At 55.7% G+C, this 21,108-nt stretch overlaps 2 protein-coding genes across 7 annotated transcripts in view; one reads left to right on the top strand and one right to left on the bottom strand.

The window, feature by feature from the left end:
• UNK (unk zinc finger) overlaps positions 1-5,227 on the top strand; it is a 45,551-nt gene extending 40,324 nt beyond the window's left edge. For all 6 annotated transcript variants that reach the window (XM_036394367.2, XM_036394364.2, XM_036394366.2 and 3 more), the window contains one exon: positions 330-5,227. In XM_036394367.2, coding sequence (XP_036250260.1) covers positions 330-482 — 153 coding nt within the window. In that variant the 3' untranslated portion in view covers positions 483-5,227. The remainder of the gene's footprint in view (positions 1-329) is intronic.
• Positions 5,228-6,648: 1,421 nt separating this feature from the next.
• UNC13D (unc-13 homolog D) lies at positions 6,649-20,794 on the bottom strand. The gene is made up of 32 exons (XM_036394637.1): positions 20,738-20,794; positions 18,604-18,636; positions 18,255-18,362; positions 17,522-17,581; positions 17,240-17,306; positions 16,982-17,159; positions 16,812-16,856; positions 16,383-16,451; positions 16,134-16,203; positions 15,695-15,799; positions 15,340-15,432; positions 15,013-15,116; positions 14,701-14,818; positions 13,814-13,938; positions 13,445-13,535; positions 13,111-13,167; positions 12,927-13,024; positions 12,642-12,693; positions 12,228-12,358; positions 11,866-11,986; positions 11,164-11,304; positions 10,921-11,019; positions 10,228-10,434; positions 9,986-10,054; positions 9,608-9,687; positions 9,284-9,389; positions 9,138-9,209; positions 8,934-9,017; positions 8,562-8,682; positions 7,874-7,997; positions 7,243-7,448; positions 6,649-7,153 (listed from the first exon to the last, which is right to left on the bottom strand). The coding sequence occupies exons 1-32, from the start codon at positions 20,792-20,794 to the stop codon at positions 7,050-7,052; spliced, it is 3,195 nt and encodes a 1,064-aa protein (XP_036250530.1). The 3' UTR covers positions 6,649-7,049.
• Positions 20,795-21,108: the final 314 nt, after the last annotated feature.

Raw genomic sequence — 21,108 nt, 5'->3', positions numbered from 1 at the left:
GCCTGGAAGGGCAGGGCTCTGCCCTCTCTGCTCCTACAGGTCACAGCTTTTCTCCTTTTCTTTGTTAGACTCAGAAATCAGAAGCCTGACTCCAGGTAGGTGTAGTCAAAGTGAGCTCTAGCTGGCTTACAGGAAGATAACTCCATCTCTTTGTGCCTAAAATACAGAGTGTAAATCAATCAAAGCTGCTCTGTTGATCCTAAAGGTCCTGAAAGGCATTGCACTGTGCTGCTTCCCTTTTGCTTCAGGAGATGAACAGGGCAGACAGCTGCAAGCCCTCCCTGCCCTGTGTGTGACACTGACACTGTGCCCTGTCCCCTCTCTTGCAGGCAGTATTTCAGATGCAGTCAGTGAAATGCCTTAAGTGTCAGGAGAACCGGGTGGTGCTGCCGTGCCAACACGCGGTGCTGTGCGAGACGTGCGCTGAGGAGGGCGAGTGCCCCATCTGCCACCCCAACAGGCCCCACTCTCTGCAGTCGTGACCTTCCAGGGACACTTCTTCTGATCATATCCTAGAGAACTTTTTAACTTTATACATACGTACATATATATGTATGTGTATATATATATATGTATATATGTGTGTGCATGGGCGTGGCTGTGCACCTGTAGGGACGTGCACACACACGCACATGCACACATGAAAACAGAAAATTAGTTGCAGAGCACTTTTTAATATTTTACATCCCGTATCTAAACTGCCCCTCACCCGTGCCCCACTAATTCTAACTCTTGATGAACTTTGAGAGCTGTTTTTAATACAGATCAAAGGGCCATTTGCAAAGAGTCTGTGTTTCTCCTCTTTTCTATTTAGATGATAACAAATTTTTGACTATTTCCAGAAGGACTTAGAGTGGGCAAGAGGGGCTTCCACGTGCTTTCCAGAGGAAGAGTTGAGATCACGGGGAGGATCGAGGTGGTTTGAAATGACTTGCTCATGCCTTCGGTCCCCCTGCTCTTTCACTGACCCAGCTTGGTTAAAGCCGTCCTCCCTGATGAGAGCTCTGCCAGGCTCCTGCCTGGAGGGCCTCACACTGCCCATCTCTGAATGTGCAGGAACTTTGTCTGGCATTTAATCAGCAAAGTTCACTTTTTAAATTTTTTTACACTCTTTGTATATTTGTATGAAAAGAAGAAAAGAGGGAAAAAAAAATTTCTATTGGACCTAGAGCAAGCCAAGCCCCAAAATTCAGTGACCAATGTTCACTGCTGATGCAGCCAACATGTTCCAGGTCTGAGCAGCCTTAGAAGTATTGCCCTTGGGTGAGCCAAAGCCCTTTATGAAGGAAATTTGGATGCAGAGGTTAGTTCTCTCCAGGCACCCCTTTGTCTGGTGGCTGTTTAGAGACTTTTTACTGTTTCAGACCAGATTAGTTTTGTTTTAGCCACAGGGACCTGATTCGTAGTCACTGCTGAAGTGCATGAACCAATTCCAGGTAGGCTGAGGACATTTTTGTTGCCTGTGTCAGCAGCTCAGGGGTGGTTTGTGGATTGCTGGCTCCAGAAACCCTGGTGCTGGAGAAGTGTGGTGACAGAAATAGTCCAGCAGGACAGAGAAATGCCACCAGCTCAGACCTGCCCAGCAGCTGAGCTTTCCTGTGACTTTCCTTACCAGCATATCCATTGGATTTTTACATCAGGTGGATTGCAGTAACCTGCTGGGATCTCAACCAAAAGGCCACTCACGTGACTAAATATTTTTATTTTGCACAGGGATGCTCCTGTGCTGCCCCTCCATGACCTGGAAAAGCACTGGAACCTCCAGCAGCCCACTATTGTAGGAAAACTGAATTTTTACCAGAGCCTCTCAGAAAGCTTCATATTTAATACAAACACATAATTAGGTTTGTTTCCATAATTCCACCTTTCCTCTCCATGGAAGGGGTTAATATGCATTCCCAGATGATCTCTTAAGTGCAGCTCTGTGTAGTTCTTTTTTATGTTTTCCCATTAACTTGTTTTTGGGTTTTTTGGTAAAAATGCTTTTTTTCCATGTGTATTTTATTGTAACTAGCATCAGGTTTTTTAATTTTTTTAATGGAGAGACACTGTTGAGTGACTATTGTGGCTATGTTGTTTGGTTATAGCCTTTGAATGTCTGTGCCATGGGGCAGCATATCTGCCTTGGTCTGATCTTAAAGAAAGACCTTTTATTAAAATACATGAACATTTCTCTTTTTTTTTAGGAAAAATAAAAAAAATAAAAAAAAATTAAAAGTGGGAGGGGAGGAGGAGGAAAAAGCCCAAATAAGAAAAAAATTTACTAAAAAGTTTTTTTGTTTTTTTTTTTGTAACTAACTTAAATCATAGGAAATAAACTCTTGAATCAGATCTTTAATATTTATAAGCAGCAGAGCTGATCAGCCTGTTTTTGGCTATGGTTTGTAACACTTTTTATGAGCGTGAGGGTTTCTCTGCTCCTCTGCCTCCCCAGGGGCTGCTCAGGGGTGATGCTGCCTTTTGCCAACCCTCTTTTTCCAGATCTGTCCAGCAGCAGCTCTGTGATTCCAACAGGGAATCCCTCCACGTGGAACTTGTCCCCTGAGGGCAGCCTGGGCTGTCTCCTGGGACAGTCACAGGGTGATGCAGGACTTGGGGGGTTTAGGGCAAAGAGCTATTTACCCCCAGTTTCCCTGGGTTACAAGGAAAAATTCCAGGCCAGAGAAAATGTGTTTTTCCCTTTTGAGTAAAACAGTTTCTCTGTTTTAAAACTTATACTGAAGGACCAAAGAATTCAGAATTTCACCTGTTTTGTGGCCCTTAAATTTGAACTTTCCATTGCCACACTGCACTCATGGCAGAGCAGCCTGAAGGAATTAGCACTAGACCCTTCCCTTGCCCCCACCCCATCCTCTCTCAGCATTCTCTTTGCACAAGCACATAGACTTTCTCACTTTTCTCTGGTTCTTGAAGAAACACTTCCTAAATTTAGGTTTCTATCAATTTGTTTGCTGCTTTAAAAAAAACAGGAGAGGAATATTGAAATGTGAATTTATTTTCTTAAGCATCAGATGGAAAAGAGAACTTCATCTTTGCATACTTTTAGAATGTTCTGGTGGGCCATTTAAACACAATTTCCGAACCAAATGAGGTGGGAGCAGGGGGAAGGAGCAGCATTCCTGACCCACTCCAGCAGTTGTTGCTGCCTGCTCCGTGCAGGAAGGACAAACCATAATCACAGCACTGCAGTTGAGGCTTTAGAGTCTGTGATCAGCTTTCGTATGGTGTAAAAAGAGCTGAAACAAACCTGGTGCTAATAAGTGCAGCAGCCCCTGTCACGTACTGTCAGGCTTCCTTCTGAAGCAGGAACTCCCTTTACAGGACACACAGTAACACAGCAGAGCTGAGGGGGCTTCAAAACAAAAGTGGGGTCCACAGGGTTCCTTGGGGAGCAGCCCAGCTGAACAGCCCTGACCATGGCTGAGTCCTGCCTCCTCACACAGACTCCTGAGTGGATAATGACATTTTCCTCCCCAAATTTTTGGGAGCTTCAGAAGAGCTGACCTTGGTGATTAATTCGGCAGGTTGGACACTTCTGAGTTGAGAGCTGGGGGAAGGAGTTGTGGTTGTGTTGTGAAACCACAGCATCCTAAAGGTCAATCAACTTTTACATTATTATGGAAAACCAACCTAGAAGCAGCTGGCCTGGGACAACACTAGCCTGGGTAGATCCAGAGCAACAAGCAGGCTCAGAGCTGTAGGTGAGAGCCAGGACGTGAAGGATTTTAGGCTGCCAGGACCACTTTGAGCTCCGCTCTGGCCTTAGGTGCCGTAGCCACACGCCTGCAGTGGCACAGGAGGGACCCAGGAAAGGTCTCAGAGCTGGAGCACGTTTCCTAAAGCAGATCCCACCCCTGGGGGTCCCTGCAGCTGATCCCCTGCTGAAGGGTTTTACACTTTTGTACATCTCTGAAGCTGAACCTGAGCCACTGGCAAGGCTTGTGCAGCTGAGACAATGAAGAGAATTCCTTACCCTGGGAGGAAGCCCTTAACACTGAATGGACTCAGTCATCCCTTGCTGTTCCCCCAGCCTCTGAACCTCCTCTCTTCCTCCTTTTCCCCTATCTGAGAAGGAAGAATATTACCAGTGTTTTCCTCCAGAGTTATTATAATCCTTGGAGTGATGGCCAACAGCAAAATAGATGTTACTGATGTAAAACCTAGTATTTTAAAGGTGAAGTATTCCTGCAAAGTAGTGACTGCATTGGAGAGATTTCTGGGGCTTCCCCACTCTGTAGCTTCCAATGTTAAAACAAAATAAATACAGTATACATTTAAAAAATAATAATAATACACACTGCAGTATTTCTGGTGGCAATTCTTGCCCAGTCCCTTCCCTGCTTTCCCCAGGAGGAAGGGCACTGGGCAGAGGCGCCCCTAGTCTGTGTAGAAGTTGGCAGAATGGTGATCAGTGGTGTAAAACGTGTTGTTGATTCCATGTATAGAACTGTGATTTCAGCTGTCGTTCTCTCGTACTCTGTAAATATGTGTTTTGGCTGTCGGAAACCTGGTTTAGACTCTTTTCTTGGCAGAGTGAATTTGCATGTGGGGCTGGAAAGAACTCAATCTGTGTCACAGTTTCCAAGGGCAGGATGGATTTTTTTTTTTTTTTAGACGACAATAAATTTTTATTTTTTTGCTAAGAAAAAAAAAATACAAACTGAAGCAGTGTGTGCGTGTGTGTGTGTGCCTGGGTGGATGTGCAGCCCTGGGCTCTGCTCTGGGCCTTGGGAGGGTGGAGAAACTTGGGCTTTGGAGCCCTCAGAACAACAGATCTCCGGCCAATTTTCACACAACTGAGAATAATTTCTCTCTGAGCTCCTCTCCCTTTTTGGGGTGTTGCAATTCATTTTCCTGATGGAGGTGTGGTGAAAGAGGGGAAACATCAATGCAATGTGGTTAAGGTGGGGCAGAGACCTCTTTGGAAATGACAAATCCAAAAATTGCTCACCCAAATTCTTGGTCTGGACATGGATTTATGCCCTAGAAGAGCCAGGCTGGGCAGAGGTGAGCCTGCACAGTGGATGCAGTGTTTTGTGTGTTGGCACCCCAGAAGAACACACCTGGCTGTGGATCCAAGAATTACCTGTTAATTAATTTGGTCTAATTAATGCTTCAAAGATGCTTCAACCACTTCCCATCAGTCCAATCACAACAATAATCTGAATGGGCCCATTTGTATTGCAGATTATTGGTAACACAATAAAATCAGTAGCTCTAAGTGCCAGCCCTTCCCTCTTGTGTTCTGGCCATCCGCCTGTGTCGGGTTCTTCACCAGGATTAGGAGGATGGTGATGGAGACTTCTTCCTCTCTGTCATGCTTGCATTTGCTAGGAGCTGGTTTTGTGTGCTTCAAGCCTTATTTTTAAATGTTTGGGCTGTTCTCCTGCTCCATGGGGTTAGTTGTGCTCTGACTGATTAAGGTTTATTAGTCTTTCTCTGTAAAAGGTGGGACTTCTTTTGGGGTGGGAGAAGATCCACACCACTGCCTGTGGCTGAGCAAAAATTCAGCTAAAACACTTTGAATAATACAGTGCAAACAACCTCAGAAGAGAGGTCAGCCTGTGCCACCTGCTCCCTGGGACACACCTGGCTGGTGGCTGCCCAGGGCAAGGTGGGACACAGTGATTTTTTAAAAAATAGCTAAAAATTAGTTCAGACCATATTCAAACCTCCAGCCTCATGGAGTAAACCTCACAATAAAGCATGAGGTGGCTACCAGCAGGTGCCAGCCCCAAATGAGCTGCAGGGTGCAGGCACAGGGTGCTGGACCCAGCTGAATGACACCCCAAGACAGCATCCCCACAATCCCAGACCCAGCTCTGGAATATTATTTCTCTGCACTAAAACCTAAGCCAGCAAATGGCTTCCTTGAGAGCCCGCAGTGCCTTAATCCCTCCTGCTGTGGGCTCTGTCACACAGATACCAAAGGAGCTTTTTTCTTTTCCCACCCCCACATCCAGGATTTGACCTGAGCTGACCCAGAGGCTGCTCTGCCCACCAGGGAGCAGCTGGTGCTCAGGCACCCAGGAGGGGGATGCTTTTAATTCCCTGTCCCTGGCAGCTCCCAGGGACCTGCTGCGGCTCAAACATGGCCACCCCCGTGCAGGGTGGGGGTAGAGGGAGCTCCAGGTGTATAATTAGTAATAATTGCAGAGAAAACAAGCTCCAAAATACCCAACAAATTGTTAAAACCACCTGCCTTGTCTGGCATTTTTACTGTAATACTGGGTCACCCCACATGGATGCATCCTGCAGAGTTTCCCACCACTTCCAGAGGGACCCAGATCCCTGGCACAGGCTGGGAGTGATGCCAGGGACCTGCACCCCATGCCTGGGCTGTCAGCTGCCCAAAATGCCTCCTGGTTTGGCTGCCAGAGCTGTGATGCTCTTTATTGCCAGCAAGATCCCAGGCTTCCAGGAGGTCAGTGAAATTGGTGGTAAAATTAAAAAAAAACCACAAAGAGACACAAGAGCCATACACATTTTAAAAAAGGAGAAATTCAGCAGCTCCCACCAGACCTCAAATGCCTTGTCCCACCCCACTGTGCTGCTGCTGCCAGCACAGGGCCACCGCCTCAAAGCACACAGCCCACGCACCAGCTTTGTGGCTTTTCATTTAAAATAAGAGGCTTATCCACAAGAAAATGAGGGGAAAAAAATTAAAAAATTTAAAGAAAAACCAAAAATGAAGGCAGGTTTGGCCATGGCTGTCCCCAGCCTGAATCAGTCGTGCTGCTGACAGGAGGGCTGGGGACACGGCCAGGAGATGCAGCACTGGCAGTGACAAACTCCAGAGGGACGGACAGGGACAGCCACACTTCCACATCCCTCGTGTAGTGTTACTACAGGCAAAGAAATCCCCTCCAATGCAGCTGCCCACCCTCCCTGGCTCATGGAGCGCTGCTGCCCGAAGGTTGGGGTGAGCTGGGTGCTGGGAGCTGCGCTGGGCAGGCACAGGGACCCCTCTGTCCCCACGCTCCCTGCAGATGCTTCTGGCTCCAACACCACCAAAGTTCCCCTTTCAGGGCCATCTTCCTGCCCCTCCCTCACTCTGTCTCCTTGGATTGCTTGGCTCGTTGCTTGCGGAGCTTAACGAAGGCCTGAGCTTCTTTGTCCCTTTTCCTGGACTCCAGCAGCTGCAGGATCTCATCTGCAAGAGGAGAGAGGAGAGGGCAGTGATGGTGGGAGATGCTCCCCACAGCCCCCTCCCCGCTCTGCAGGGGCTGTGGCACCACGTACCCGAGGGCTTGGGGTGCATGAGGGGCAGCCGGGTCTGGGGCACCCGTCCCATGTCAGCCTCATCCTCCTCGGTGTCAAGGCCGGGCAGGTGGCACAGGGGGAAGAAGGCTTCACCCTCCAGGTCGTTGGAGCCCAGCACATCGTAGTCAAACACGGTCAGCAGCAGACAGGCCCCCTCCTGCCGGCACTTCTCGGAGGGGATCAAGCTGCAGGGCCACGGGAGGCAGGGGATCATCCCATCCCATCCCATCCCATCCCATCCCATCCCATCCCATCCCATCCCATCCCTCGGGCCCTGCTGTGCTCCACGGGCAGCCACAGCCCCACAGTGACCCAAACTCCTCAGGGCCCCAGCACAGCCCCGCACTGGCCCAAACCCCTCAGGGCCCCAGCACAGCCCCGCACTGGCCCAAACCCCTCAGGGCCCCAGCACAGCCCCGCAGTGACCCAAAACCCTCAGGGCCCCAGCACAGCCCCGCAGTGACCCAAACCTCTCAGGGCCCCAGCACAGCCCCGCACCCTCCCCGGTGTGAGGGGGACCCCCCCCCTGCACACGGCAGCCCCATGGCAGAGGCTCCCCAGCCTGAGGGGATGTGGGGACGGGGCCCGGTGGGTGGCAGCCCCTACGTACAAGTCGAAGGCCTCGTCGAAGAGGGGGTGCAGCTCATTCCTCTTGCACTGGGTGGTCCGAGCCACCACCTCGGGGAACTCGTGCCGGGGCTCCAGGGTGAGCTGCACGAAGGGGTCGCTGGAGCCTGGTGGGGTGCAGACATCAGCCCCCTCCCCTGGCCCCTCTGCCCCGGCATGAACCCAACCAGGGGGCTTGGACACGCTGTGGAGGCTGCAGGGGGGCTCAGGGCACGCTCACCGCAACCCCCAGCCCAGCCCGGGCTCCTGGAGGGTGCGGGAGCATCCCCAAGCCTGCCCGCGCAGCGACCGGCTGGGCTGGCTGCAGGAGCAGTGACCTCTCCTGGAGAGCTCCCCGAACGACAGGCGGACCCGGAGAAGGTCGCTGCTCACCCGGAGTACTTTTTTATCTGCGACTGCTTTGCATAATGAAGACAAGCCGCCTGCCCTGGCTGCTGGCTTGTGCCACAAGCAGTGGGACGTGGGCACTGTGTCCTGCTTGGGCCTGCCTGCCACATCCCACTGAACCACCCAGAACCAGTGCTATAACCCTCCTTTTCCCGCAAATCCACCTCTTTGGATAAAAAAGCAAATCAAGACAGAGTCCAAGCATTACCAGCATCTCTCCTGACTGGGGCATGGTAGGGACCAAGGACAGGGGACCTGGGGCTGCCCTGCCCACCCACACTCACCGTTGGAGTCCAGCGGGATGAGGTTGGTGGCGTTGAGCACTTCCACGTGGAGTTTCTGCTCTGAAGGCCGGTACAGAGCTTTGATAGTCACGGCCCCATACTTCTCTGAGCTTGTGTCCAGCTGGGCAGTGGGGCACAAGGATAAGGACACTGTCCTTCATCCCCATCATGGAGGGGATGCACAGGGTTGGGCAGAGGCTCATCAGGAATTTTGGGGAATCCTCTGGGATGCATTTAGCCCCCTCCTGCTCAATGCTGCGGCAAAACCTGCCCCAACAGCCCAGGACTGGGAAATTCCACGTTTCCACAGGCAGGGCCTGTGAGCAAGGGTGGGATGTGGGAAGGGGCTGGGAGCAGTATCCAGAATCCTACCTGCTGCTGGATCCTGTTGCTGAAGTATTTCTGGATGAGTTTGCGGCTGGTGGTGGAGCAGAGAGCCAGGTGAGCCTCCAGCATCTGTGGGGAGGGGCAGAGGTGATGGTCAAGCACATGGACAGGTCCACAGCCCGGAGACATCCTCCCTGGAATCCCTTCCTCCCACAGGAGCCCACAGGACCCCCATCCCCATCTCCATACCCTGAAGGCTTCACTGTGGAGGGTCTCCAGTGGCAGCCCGCAGCCCTCGGCGTGGAAGCACCGCTCCAGGCTCTGGGGACAAGGATGCTGTCAGCCACCAAACAAACCCCTGTCCTTGGCAGGGACCCCCTGCTTCCCCTTGGTACCTTCAGGGCACAGAACAGCCTCTGGCAGTGCTGGACCGAGGGCACCTGCGGCCCCCGAGCTGCTGAGAGCACAGACAGGGTGTGGTGCCACAGGAGAGTGAGGAGGCTGCAGGGGAGAGGGAGGCTGTGAGCAGGATCCAGGGGCTGGGCTGGAGGGATGGCCTTCAGCTGAAGGGCTCTGCAAAGCCCCAGAAGGAAGTGCCTCATCCTGCCAGCCCTGAAGTGAGATGGCCCCAAGCCCCATGGAGCTGAGGGGATGCTCCTGCCCAAGGGATGGTGACTCTGGTGGCCTCTGCCACAGCGCATCCCAAGTGCCCTGGTCACCTTTTGAAGTTCTCCTGGACCAGATGCTCATTGAGGTACTGCAGCTCCGACTCCAGGAACTTCATGAGCGGGATGATGGACTGCAGTGAGAGGAGAGGGCATTGGGGAGGGCAGGGGGGCATCCAGCAGGGCACAGCAGGCCAGGGAGGATCCCAGAGGGGCTCCTTCCCACACAGGCAGGCTGTGCCTGGTGTGGTCCTGCTGCTGACATGGGCATCAAGCAAAGCCTGTGGAGCTCTGGGCCCCATCACTGGTGTGTCCTGTGCCCCAGGCACAGGGAGCAGTGATGGACAGTGACAGAGGCACCCGCCAAGCAAGCAAAGGCTATCCATGGCTGCCCAAAATGATGGTCCAGGAGGGGCTGGACCAGATACCTACATCCTCAGGCTTCTGGGTGTCACTGGAAGATGAGAGCTCCTGGATGTGTCTGGCAATGCCCTTTTCCAGCTGCCAGGGAGAAATGCAGGAAGAGACTTGGAGACTTTGTCCTCTGCACCAGCCTCCCCATGCCCAGCTCCACCTTGTCTCCATCCCAGGAGCATTATGGGTTTCAGGACACCTTGGGTGAAACTGCTCTGGGCCAGGTGAGGGCCAAGGGGGCATCAGTGGCAGGTGGTCACCTTGGTAGCCAGGGCTTGCACCACGTCCCGGACCTCATGGTCCAGGCAGGCCACGGTGCTGTCGAGCTGGTTGTGCAGAGCATTCTGGATCTGCTGGGGCTCGATGATGCCCCTCGTGCGCTGCTCCAGCTGGGCCCAGGCCAGCTGGGAGGGCAGCTTCAGCATCAGCAGCCGCAGCTGCTCGATGTTGTTCACCACGATGCAGAGCTGGGAGAGGTGGGTCTGCTTCAGGGTCCACACCCCCTGGAGCATCCCACATCCCCATCCCCAAGGCAATCTCCATCATTATTCCCATTCCCATCCCACATCCCCATCCCCAAGGCAATCTCCATCATTATTCCCATTCCCATCCCACATCCCCATCCCCAAGGCAATCTCCATCATTATTCCCATTCCCATCCCACATCCCCATCCCCAAGGCAATCTCCATCATTATTCCCACTCCCATCTCCATCACCATCTCCAATCTCATTTTCATCCTCACCTGTGTCCCCATCCCCATCCTGCTCCCCCTGCTCACATAATTTCCCTCCTGATTTTCCAGGATCATGGCTTTTGATGGCCAACTGGTCCCTGTGGAACCCAAACTGAGGATGTCAGCTGGGTTCTCAGCAGCTCAGCTCACTCTTTGTCCAGACACCAGGGCCAAATCCTACCCTTCCTGAAGCAACCAGGACAGGTTCCAATACCAACCTTGTTGGCGGCCTCACCCTCGTTCTGCTCACTCAGGGACAGAGCCTCAGCCCTCTCCTTGATGAGCTTGCAGTACATCAGGGAGATCTTGCACATGTCCTGCAGGACAGAGAGGAAAGCAGCAGGACTGAGCCAGGCAACAAGAGGACCACTGTGGGCTCAGGGAACACCATCACAGGGGGTACTGGCTCCTTCAAGTGCAGGAGGAGGAAACTCCAGGTGCTGGTGCCCAGCTGTACAAACCTCCAGGAGATTGACCATGATCATGAAGGCTTTCTCAGGGTCCGGCCACTTGAGCTGCTGCCAGGTTGTCATTATCTGGGCGTAGCAGGTGGACAGGTCAACAGTGGATGTGCTGTGCTTGTGGTACCCATAAGGCTTCAGCTGAGGGGCAGAGAAGGCAAACACAGCTTAAACAGAGAGATGCCATCCCAGAGAGAAGAGCTGCTCCTTCACTTCGGGGCTCCCTGGCCCATCATCAGTTCCTTACATCCCAATGTCATCACACAACCACTTTGGAGAGTAGAGGAGATGAGGATGGATGGAGCAGCACGAGCTCCCTGCTTCCCTCCATACATCCCCCCAGTGCTGCTGGACCCCACTAAGAGCAGCCATGGCTGCCTTCCCTCCCCTCTTCAGAGAGGCTGGAACCAAAGGGGATTCTCACAGCATGGCCCAAATGCAGGGTCCTCAGATCACAAGGGCTGCCAGGGAGCAGCGAGGGAAGGGACACAGGGACATTGTGTGGGGCCAGAGTGGGTGGGATCAGCTGGCCCAGGGGACCACATACTTTGTTATGCATTTGGCAGAGGAACCAGGCTGCTCCTGGGCCTGCCAGAGGCACCTGTGGTGGGTGTCAGTGCTGTGAGCCAGGCCCAGCAGCAGGGCATGGAGGGCAGCTGCAGTGTCCCAAAGGAAGAGGGAGATTTCTCCTCCCCACGTTACCTGGTCCATCTGGATGGCTCTCTGGGCCCTCTCCAGTGTGGTGGTGTAGGCCTTCTGCAGCCACAAGGGCAATGCTTCCTCAAACCACTGGTGGAAGTTGCTCAGAGCCAGAGGTCCATCACTGTGGAGGAAGGCATCAGTTCTCCAACCACACAGCAGCAGCATGGGACCATCACCCCTCCTGCTCTCACACCAACCCCAGCCAGGGATCAGCCCCAAACCCTCTGGTGATGCTCCCATTGACACCAGACACCAATAGCCTGCTCTGCCTGCTGTGCAATTAGTGATGAAGGATCCAGAGATTGTCTCAGATGCTGCTGGATCCCTCCCTCTGGCATCTTTCCCCTCTCAGGGCTGGATACCTGCTAGGGAGGGAGTCCTTCATCTGATAGAGCTCCTGCAGTTTCCTGTAGAGATCAAAGAGGCTCTCGGCCGTGGGTCTGGACATGCTGCTGTCAACCTTGTGCAGCTGCTCCTGGACATGCTCTGCCACCTGGATGGAAGCAAGGCCAGGGGGGACACTGTGAGGCCCGGCCAGGAAGGCTCCTTCTGGAGTGAGGGTCAGCTCAGGGGATTCCTCTTCCTTTTGGGTGGCATTTCAGGAGATTTGTTGGGTCAAACAGTCCCCATAGTCACTCTATGGGCACAGAGGGAGAGTTTCTCTTGCTCCCCTTCCAAGCTTGCAAGAAGCAGCTGCCACCTAAAGGGTGACTAAAAACCTCAGCCTGGCTTTAGACCTTAGTCCCCCGAGGGCAGAGCAGCCCAGGCTTGCTCACCAGGCTCTCCAGCTCCAGGTAGGCAATGGAGAAGATATTCAACTTCAGGTTGCTGCAAGAGAGAAATGTGGATTCAGGAGCCTGCCCGCCCCAGCCCGGCAAAGCCAGGCCAGAAAACCCTCCCAGGACATGCCCTGGTGAGGCCAGCACAGCCCTAAGGGGCAGAGGTGGGACCAAAGACCCCACCTGTGGAGCCCAAGGGCCAAGGAATGAGGCACCAAAGTGCCCTGCCACTCTTGATTCCAGGGAAGGTGGATGGGAGTGAGATCAAGCACTGAAACCTACGTGCTGAACAATTTATTCCAGATCTTTTGGCACTGTTTGAGATCTTCTATCACCTCCAGAAGGAGCTTGGACAAGGCTTTGCTATTCTCCTCTATGCTCTGCAAAGGGAAGAACAGCTTGTTTTGAATGCTCAGACATTCTGAGGTGACTTTATCACGTCGGAGAGACAGAGATGGGAGCTGACCTTCACCATGGGCTTGAGGTGCTGCTTCTGCATGTGGAACCACTCCGTGGTGCCTGACTGCAAGAGAGGAGTCCTGGTGGGATGGCAGGGAAGCAGGAGGAGCAAAGCCAGCTCTGTCACCCCCTTCACTCTCCCTGTCCCCTGGGTGAGGGGAGATCCTGTGGTGGGAACCACGGGCTGGGGCCACCAGGTTGAAGGGGCAGGTATTTCCCACGCCATGGTGATCCATGTGGATTTGCTGAGGTGTGGGCATTGGGCAGGGGGTGGAAGGAAAGGGAGACCCACAGGGTCCCACCCTGCAGGGGTTGGGGGCAGGGGCTGAGACCCCCAGTACCTTCAGAGCTGTGGAGACCATCTGGGGCAGGTCAGGGCTGGGCGTGCACAGCTCACGGAAAGCTTTGGTTTTGCACATCTGGACAAGGACCCTGCAAAGTGAGAACCTGGAGTGAAACCCAGCCCCTGCCATGAGAAACGAGCACCTCTCCCCTCAGAGACCCTTCCCAAAGAGCCTTCCCCTCCCAGCAACATCCCCACAGGGAGCCCAGGGATGAGGGATGAGCGACGAGGGATGAGGGGTGGCACAGGACAAGTGTCACAGCAGCCTAGACAGGGGAGAAAAGGCTCACACTGAGTTTTGCCAAGCTCAGGGGTTTGTCCTGAGCCACAGGACCCCATGTGCAGCTGGCAGCAGTGACCCACTCACCGGAGCAGGGACTGGAGCCTCTCCGTGGACCTCGGGACAGAGAGGGGGAAAATGATGCGGAACCTACGGATGAGGGAGACCCCGTAGGTCAGCAGGGACTGGAAGGACTCGGCCAGCTCTGCCTTCTGGGGACAAGAAAGTAAACATGCATCGTCCTCCTCAGTGACAGGCAGATGCTGGCAGGACCACAGAGGAGGGAGCTGCTGCTCCCATTCCTTCCCAGCCTCCTCCAGGGATGGGAAAAAAACCCTGATGTCTCTGGTAGCTTCTCCCTGGAGGGACTGAACTGAGCTTTGTGCTTAAACCTCAATGCTATGCATGGAAAATTCAGTGTCTCAGCAGGGTGCAGGGATGCTCTGGGAAAACAGGCTGGGAGCAGCAGAAATTGGGTCATATTTAAGTTTTGCAGGGGGTTGTGATTGACCTGATGGCAGGGATGGGGGAGGGGGATGTCAGTGCAAAGGGTAAGGGGCTCTCCACAGAGAGGGGGAACAAACCACTGGGAATGCCCTCCAGACACCCTGGCACCCCTGACCCCCAGTCTCCTGCCCCTCATGAAACAGGGGGATTGAAACAGCCCCAGGGCCTCTGGGAGGAGAGGCTCAGGGCTGGGTGCCTGGGGCACTTTTAGGGGTTCCTGGGAGGAGAGGCTCAGGGCTGGGTGCCTGGGGCACTTTTAGGGGTTCCTGGGAGAAGAGGCTCAGGGCTGGGTGCCTGGGGCACTTTTAGGGGTTCCTGGGAGGAGAGGCTCAGGGCTGGGTGCCCGGGGCACTTTTAGGGGTTCCTGGGAGGAGAGGCTCAGGGCTGGGTGCCTGGGGCACTTTTAGGGGTTCCTGGGAGAAGAGGCTCAGGGCTGGGTGCCTGGTCTCCCTGATCTCTGCCCTCACCTGCTCTGGCCTCAGGCGCTCCTGCACCCAGCGGTACTCGATGCTGGTGATCTGGTGGAGGAGGCAGCTGCTGTTGAACTCCAGGCTCTGGTAGAGTTTGCTGTAGGCCAGCCACTGCCTGGGGAGGAGAGAGGGCTGGGCTGAGCCCCCAGGGGCTGGGGAACACCCAGGAACCAGCCACAGTCACAGCTAGGGGCACAGGGGGCACCCAGGGAGTAACACCTGAGCTCAGGGGACAGACCAGCTGTGGTCAGAGGGTCCCAGCAAGGCCCCAGGTGCTGTCCTGTGGTGCTCTGGGTGTGGGGTACTCACGCCATGTCCTGGTGGAAGTCAGAGAGGTCCTTCTGTGTGGCGTGCAGGTACAGCACGGTGCTGGCGTGGCTGCTCAGCTCCCCGTCCCAGGAGGTGCTGCCAGCCTGCCAGGAGGGAAAGGGGGAGGAATGCATCCTGGAGCAAGACAGGATGAGGAGGAGGAGGACAGGCACCATGGGGGGTGTATTTGCAGGAGTGGGAGCCCCAGAAAGGTGCCAGGCATCATTCCCACCACACAATGAGTTGGGGTGTGGGCTGCAAAGGAAGGCCTCCCCAGCCCAGCTGCTGGAGGGCTGCTTCTGGTGCTGGTGGCAGCCCTGGCAGTACCTGGTGCTGGAGGATCTCGTGGGACACCAGCTGCTGCAGCAGGTGGCGGTGGACGGTGTAGCTCGGCTGTGTCCGGCTGCTGGTGGTGGCTCTCTGCAAAGGGACAAGGCAGAGAGAACCATCACCAGGGATGTTGCCACCCTGGGGACAGAGGGCCCAAAAGGCAGGGCTGGAGAGCCAAGGGCTGTGGGTGCACCAGGAGCAGGGTCCCAGTGCTGGCATTGAGCTCAGGGCAGGGTCCAGCAGCCTGCAGACCCTGTGCTGGCACCTGTGGCCCCCAGACAAGCCCCAGGGGACAGGCAGCTGTCCCATCCTGCCAAGGCAATGGAAAGGACCTTTCCACATCCCATCCCACCTTCTTGTGCGTCAGTAGGAACTGCAGGTGACAGTGTCCCCGCTCGGGATAGGTCTCTGTCCGTGGCTCCAGCTGGTACCACTGGTCATTCCAGCAGTGCAGGTCCTGCAGGCACAGAGGGATAAGGGGGAAGCCCTGGGCAGCCTTCCCAGGAGAAGGATCTCGTTCGGAGACCAGGGGATCTTCATCCCACTGCGTTCATGGGACAGGAAGGTTCAGAACTGGATTAAAACCACAGGATGTGCAGTGACTGTGTTGGAAGTACCGTGGCACAGGGAGGGACCTGACATCAGTCTGTGGCTCTGAGACAGGATCCTGGGTGTGGCACAGGGCTGGGATCCCGCCCGGATCCTGCCTAGATCCTGCCCGGACCCCGGGAGGTTTCACCGGGGAAAGTCCTGGGGAGTCCCTCGGAGGAGGGGAGGCACGCGGGGCTCACCTTCAGGCGAACGACCACGTTCCCCAGGAAATCGTCCTGCCCTTTGTCTTTTCGAGCATCTTTAAAGATCCTGAAAGGCACAAACAGCCGAGGGGGTGGGAAGGTGCCTGCAGCCGTGCCCCGGCCGTGTGACACAGACCTGCCGCCCTCCTCCCTCCCTCCTTCCAAGGGCGATTTTTAAACCCAGCAGGCAAATAAGCATTTTCCACCCCTCTTCCTCAGCAGCCTTGGGGCCACACCAGCACCAACCTTTTGAGGCCGTGCAGGTCCGTCAGCTCCCCCAGCTTGTGCCGCATCGACTCCACCACGTCCGAGTCCCTGCGAGGGCGGGAGGCAAAACCCACGGCGGGGAGAGGGGAAATGCAGGGGATGGAAAAACAGAGCAGGGAATTGCAGTGACGGTGGAGAGGGAAAGCACAGGAGCAGGGAAATGTCAGGGTTGAGGCCACCCCCAAACCCAGCCCAAATCTGCCAGCACGTGGGTCTCCATAAGTTAAAGCAGGTCTTAGGACCAGCCCTGCCTGGGCACAGCCAGCCTGGCTTTCCCTGCTGGCACAGGTCACATCCTGCACTGAGCACTGCTCCAGGGAGAGTGATGGGAAAGGGGTTCCCAGCTGGCTTCAGGAGGCAGCACCCCCTCGGGCAGGGGCCTGGGCTCACGGGGATGCTGTCACTCACCACATGTCCAGGTGGAAGCTGGCTGTCTCCACATCCTTAAACTCCCTGCAAGGCACCAGGGGATGCTGTTATTCCAGTAAGACAAGAGTGAACCCCCATCCCCAGCCAAGAGCCCTGGCCATGCCCTGCACCCCCCCAGAGAGCAGAGCCAAGGGGTGGGGGTGGATTACAGGATGAAGGTCTCGTTCCACACTGGGCTGAGGGTCTGGTTTATGACTTGGGTGCGATGGATTTGGTCTTCAGGGATGAGGTCTTTGACCACAGCCTTCATCCTCCTCTTGTGGTCAGGGTGGGCTGGCTCCTGGCTCCTGGCCTCGATGCCCAGCAGGCAGTATGGGTCACTGAGCCCTGCAGGAGCAGAGCTCTGGGAATTCCCTTCGGGAGCAGCAGCTGCCCCTCTTCCCACAGGACAACCTCCCTCCACTTACCACTGACATCTTTACCCAAAATTCCCTTGGCTTCCTTCACAGTGGCTTTCAGGCAGTAAATGGGGCTCTGGAAAAATGAATAAACAGATATTAATGTGCAGGGTCACCAAGCCTGAGAGGAAGGATCAACCCTGCATGGAAGGATGGGGCTGGAGCAGGACCTTGCCATCAGCTCCCACCCAAGCAGTGACAACCCCAGGGCACCCCAAATCCCCACCACAGGGTCTCAGAGGCACTGCAGCCCCTCAGCAGCACCCCAGCTGCACACTGGGGACACTGTACCTCCAGCTCCATGACCTGCTGCATGATGACACCGTGCTCCTCTGCGTCCATGCCAAAAGCCTGTGTGGATATTGGGGCTGGTGATGGATTCTGCTCCGTTAACAGGGGCTGGAGAGCAGCCAGGGGCTTCCCTTTGCTCCCTGGGAGCCAGCAGCAGCCCAAGGGGAGAGGAGAGTGGCTGAGTCCAGCAGAAAGGCTGGGGACCAGCTGAAAGCTCTTGAGGGAGAGCCTTCTTCCCACCATCCCCAGCCTAAGATAAACACTTCTCCCCAGGGCTAATATTTCCCAGCCACAGGATGCTCCCAGCCCTCCAGCTGGATGCTGCTGCTACATCTTTCATGGTGCTTGTTAAAAGCTCCTTCTGAGTGACCCTCATGATTACTGGCTCCAAACAACCAGAGAGAAATTGTGTGTGGTGGGGGTCAGGGCAAGTTCTGCAAGGTGGGATGGGGCACTCCACATCCTGGCCCCTGGAGGCTCCAGCCCAAGCTCCTGGCACATGGAAAGCCCAACCTTATTCAACATTAATATTCTCAAGTTTGCAAGTAAAAGTTTGTTATTCAGCCTCCTGAGAATGTTGTGGTCTCCTGTGAACCACCAGAGTAAATCAAAGTCTCTTTAAACACTCACTATGTGAGCTTGGGGCATAACAGACCCCTACCATGCCCTGTAGCTGGGAGGATGGACAAGTCAGGGTACAGGTTTTGGGGACGCTGTCAGGAAGGGGATGCACCTTCTGCACGTAGGAGTAGAGCTCCTGGGAGTCCCCGACGTGCTGCTGCTCGGGCTTGCCCAGGCGGTGCCGGATGGTGTAGAGAACCTCCTCATAGAGCAGGGCCAGCTGTGGGGACAGTGCTGACACCTCACGTGGGGACAGCCAGCAGGGATCCCCCAGGAGCAGCAGGATTTCCATGCATCCCCCAGGAGCAGCAGGATTTCCTCCTCAAGCTCCGTGCCAGGCCCTGCCGCCCCCTGCATCCACCTGCTGTCCCTGGGGAGCTGAGCCACATCCCCAAGCCCCTGCAGCACTGCCACCCCCTCCAGTGCCACCAAGGGACACCACAGTGGGGCCACACTCTTACCTCCTCCTTGGAGAAGCGGTGGGACAGATCCATCTGGGGAGAGAAGAGGAGCAGAGAGGTTTCCCATCAAGGGCATGGTTTGAGGAGGAAGTCGTGGCCGGACAGGGCAGGGCAGCCAGGCTGGGGTGGCATCACCCACAACACATGAGGATGGGATGTCCCAAAGGATGCTGTGACACCCCATGGCTGAGGGACAATGTCCCCCATCACCCACCAGCAGGGCAGCACAGGGGGCTTCACCCCCAAGTGCCATTAATTGAGGAGGGGGCTGTGAGGGTGGCAGCACCAGCTTGGGGTGACCCCCAGGAGGCTTTAAAAGCCAACAACCCACCTGTCACCCCAGAGCCACTCACTCCAGCAGCACCAGGCTGGAGAGCAGAGCAGCTGAGGGACAGGGCAGGGGCCAGAGCACAGTGAGGAGCTCCAGGCTGGCCAAGGAGATGCCAAAAGCCACCAGGATTTGGTGCACTGCTACAAATCTCTGACAGCTGCAAGGGAGCACTGCTCATCCCCCACGTGAAGGATGCCCAGGACAGCTCTGACTGTCCAAACAGGAATGAAATCTGAGTGGTGACAGTGCCAGAGGAAGGGAACTGGTGTCCCCGTGCCATCTGTCACGGGTCCTGGCACTGGAACCTCTGGGAGTACAAGGGGATGACACCAAAAAATGCAACAGAAGTCTTTAAAATGAGTTTGGGCTTTTCTGGGCTGAGGGGGGTTTGCAGAGCATGGTCCCAGCACCTGCTCATGCAGGGCTGTGGGGATGGATGGATGGATGGATGGATGGATGGATGGATGGATGGATGGATGGATGGATGGACGGACAAATCCTACCTGTGGGTCAGCCCAGGCCCCAAAGTGACCTTAGGAGCCCCTAACAGAAAAAAATAAACCAACCCTGAGCTTGAACATTAACATTTGCTTATGGCAAATCTAGGGCTGGCATAATCCCCCAGCCATCTGGACTGAATTCAACCCTTCCAGCCCCAGCAAGTTTAACCCTTGAGCTGCTTCTCTCCCACCTGCCTCCACATCCCTCCCTCTACCCAGTGGTGGCTGCTGGGGGCTCTGGTGGCTCAGCAGCCCCCTGTGAAAGGGTCCTGTTGCACTCAGGAGGTCCCAGCCTGGTTCCATGCACCTTCTGCTGCAGCTGGCACTGTCCTGCCTGTGCCAGGGCATGGGGGCATGGCCCCATCCCAAACCTTTCAGCATCCCCACAGTCAGTGCTGCCCCATTGCAAGGTCACAAGCACAGAGGGGACAGAAAAAGGACTTTATTTCTCTGCTGCTGTTATATATTATCAGCAAGACACAAGCATCTGCTCCTCGCCCAGCAGTGGGGTAGCCCAGGAGGGCAGGGGGAGAATCCCTGCTGGTTTTGGGGCAGCTCCCTGCTGTTCCATTCTGCCCAGACACGGTGGCTGCAGGATCTGCTCCGTGGTGTGCAGATCCCACATGTGCACATGGGACTGGCTAAGCTAAAGCTGAGCTGAGCCACCAGGATGTGTTTACTGCTGCTAATCCTCATGCTGAGAGCCCAGCTCAAATCCAGCGGTGTTGCTTAAATCCAGGTCTGGATCCAACCCCCAGCATCAGCCCAGCCCAGCAGCTGCAGCAGTGGGGAGGCAGCAGGGACAGGGGCACCCAGGAGGGGAGACAAGTCCCTGAGAGGGGGACAGTCCCAGGACAGACCATCCCAGGAGCCCAGCGTGGGGCATTGTGCCCTCGTGCTCCCAGCAGCACCGGGCAGAGCTCTGGCTCCCATCTCACCAGGACAGACACACAGACAGGGGACCCACAGGGAGCTTGGTCATTTTGGGATGGCCTGGAGCAGGGCGTGGGGGCAGCTGTGGCAGCACAGCCCAGAGGGGCTCAGAGGGACCCTCAGTGGGGGCACAGAGCTGCAGCTGACCCTGTACTCACCCTGGGGTGCCCATTTACCTGGGTAGGTGCCCCCCTCTCTCCGTCACACCCAGGCCCTGGTCCCTTTTCCTTCTCTTTTCCCCCATTCCCCTTTTACAGCCTCAGCACCCAGCATTGTCCCCAAGGCCCCCTGGGCACAGCCACCCTGACCTGCCTGCTGCCATCGCCCCTCAAACACCTCCCCATCATCCCCTGAGCTCCAATCCACCTACCTCGGGGCTCTCCTCCCCGGGGAGGCTCCCCGGGGGGCTCTGGCCAGCAGGATCCATCTGGGGCAGGCTGAGCGTGGGGCCGGGCTGCAGCTCTGCCTGCAGCTCGCTGCTCCGAGGAGGAAACCACAGCCCTTATCAGAGCGTGGCCATTTTAACTGAGCGGAAACGAGCTCGGGGCTCCTCGCTGAGCTCCCCGGGACACCGGCGCCCCCCCTGGCCCTGCTCCCCAGCACCCCAACACTGCTCCCCAGCATCTCCTGGCCCTGCTCCTCAGCACCCCTGGCCCTGCTCCCCAGCACCCCAACACTGCTCCTCAGCACCCCTGGCCCTGCTCCCCAGCACCCCAACACTGCTCCCCAGCATCTCCTGGC

Source organism: Molothrus ater, chromosome 19 (assembly GCF_012460135.2).
Source record: "Molothrus ater isolate BHLD 08-10-18 breed brown headed cowbird chromosome 19, BPBGC_Mater_1.1, whole genome shotgun sequence".
NCBI lineage: Eukaryota > Metazoa > Chordata > Aves > Passeriformes > Icteridae > Molothrus > Molothrus ater.
This window is presented reverse-complemented; position numbering and strand designations above follow the sequence as displayed.

Excerpts from the sequence above, each read along its gene's own strand:
- UNC13D (XM_036394637.1), bottom strand. The coding sequence starts at position 20,794 with ATGGATCCTGCTGGCCAGAGCCCCCCGGGGAGCCTCCCCGGGGAGGAG. Across the intron at positions 11,305-11,865 it reads GAGCCATCCAGATGGACCAG|CTGAAGCCTTATGGGTACCA; the intron begins GTAACGTGGGGA and ends TCTGCCCCTCAG. Across the intron at positions 7,154-7,242 it reads CATGCACCCCAAGCCCTCGG|ATGAGATCCTGCAGCTGCTG; the intron begins GTACGTGGTGCC and ends CTCCTCTTGCAG.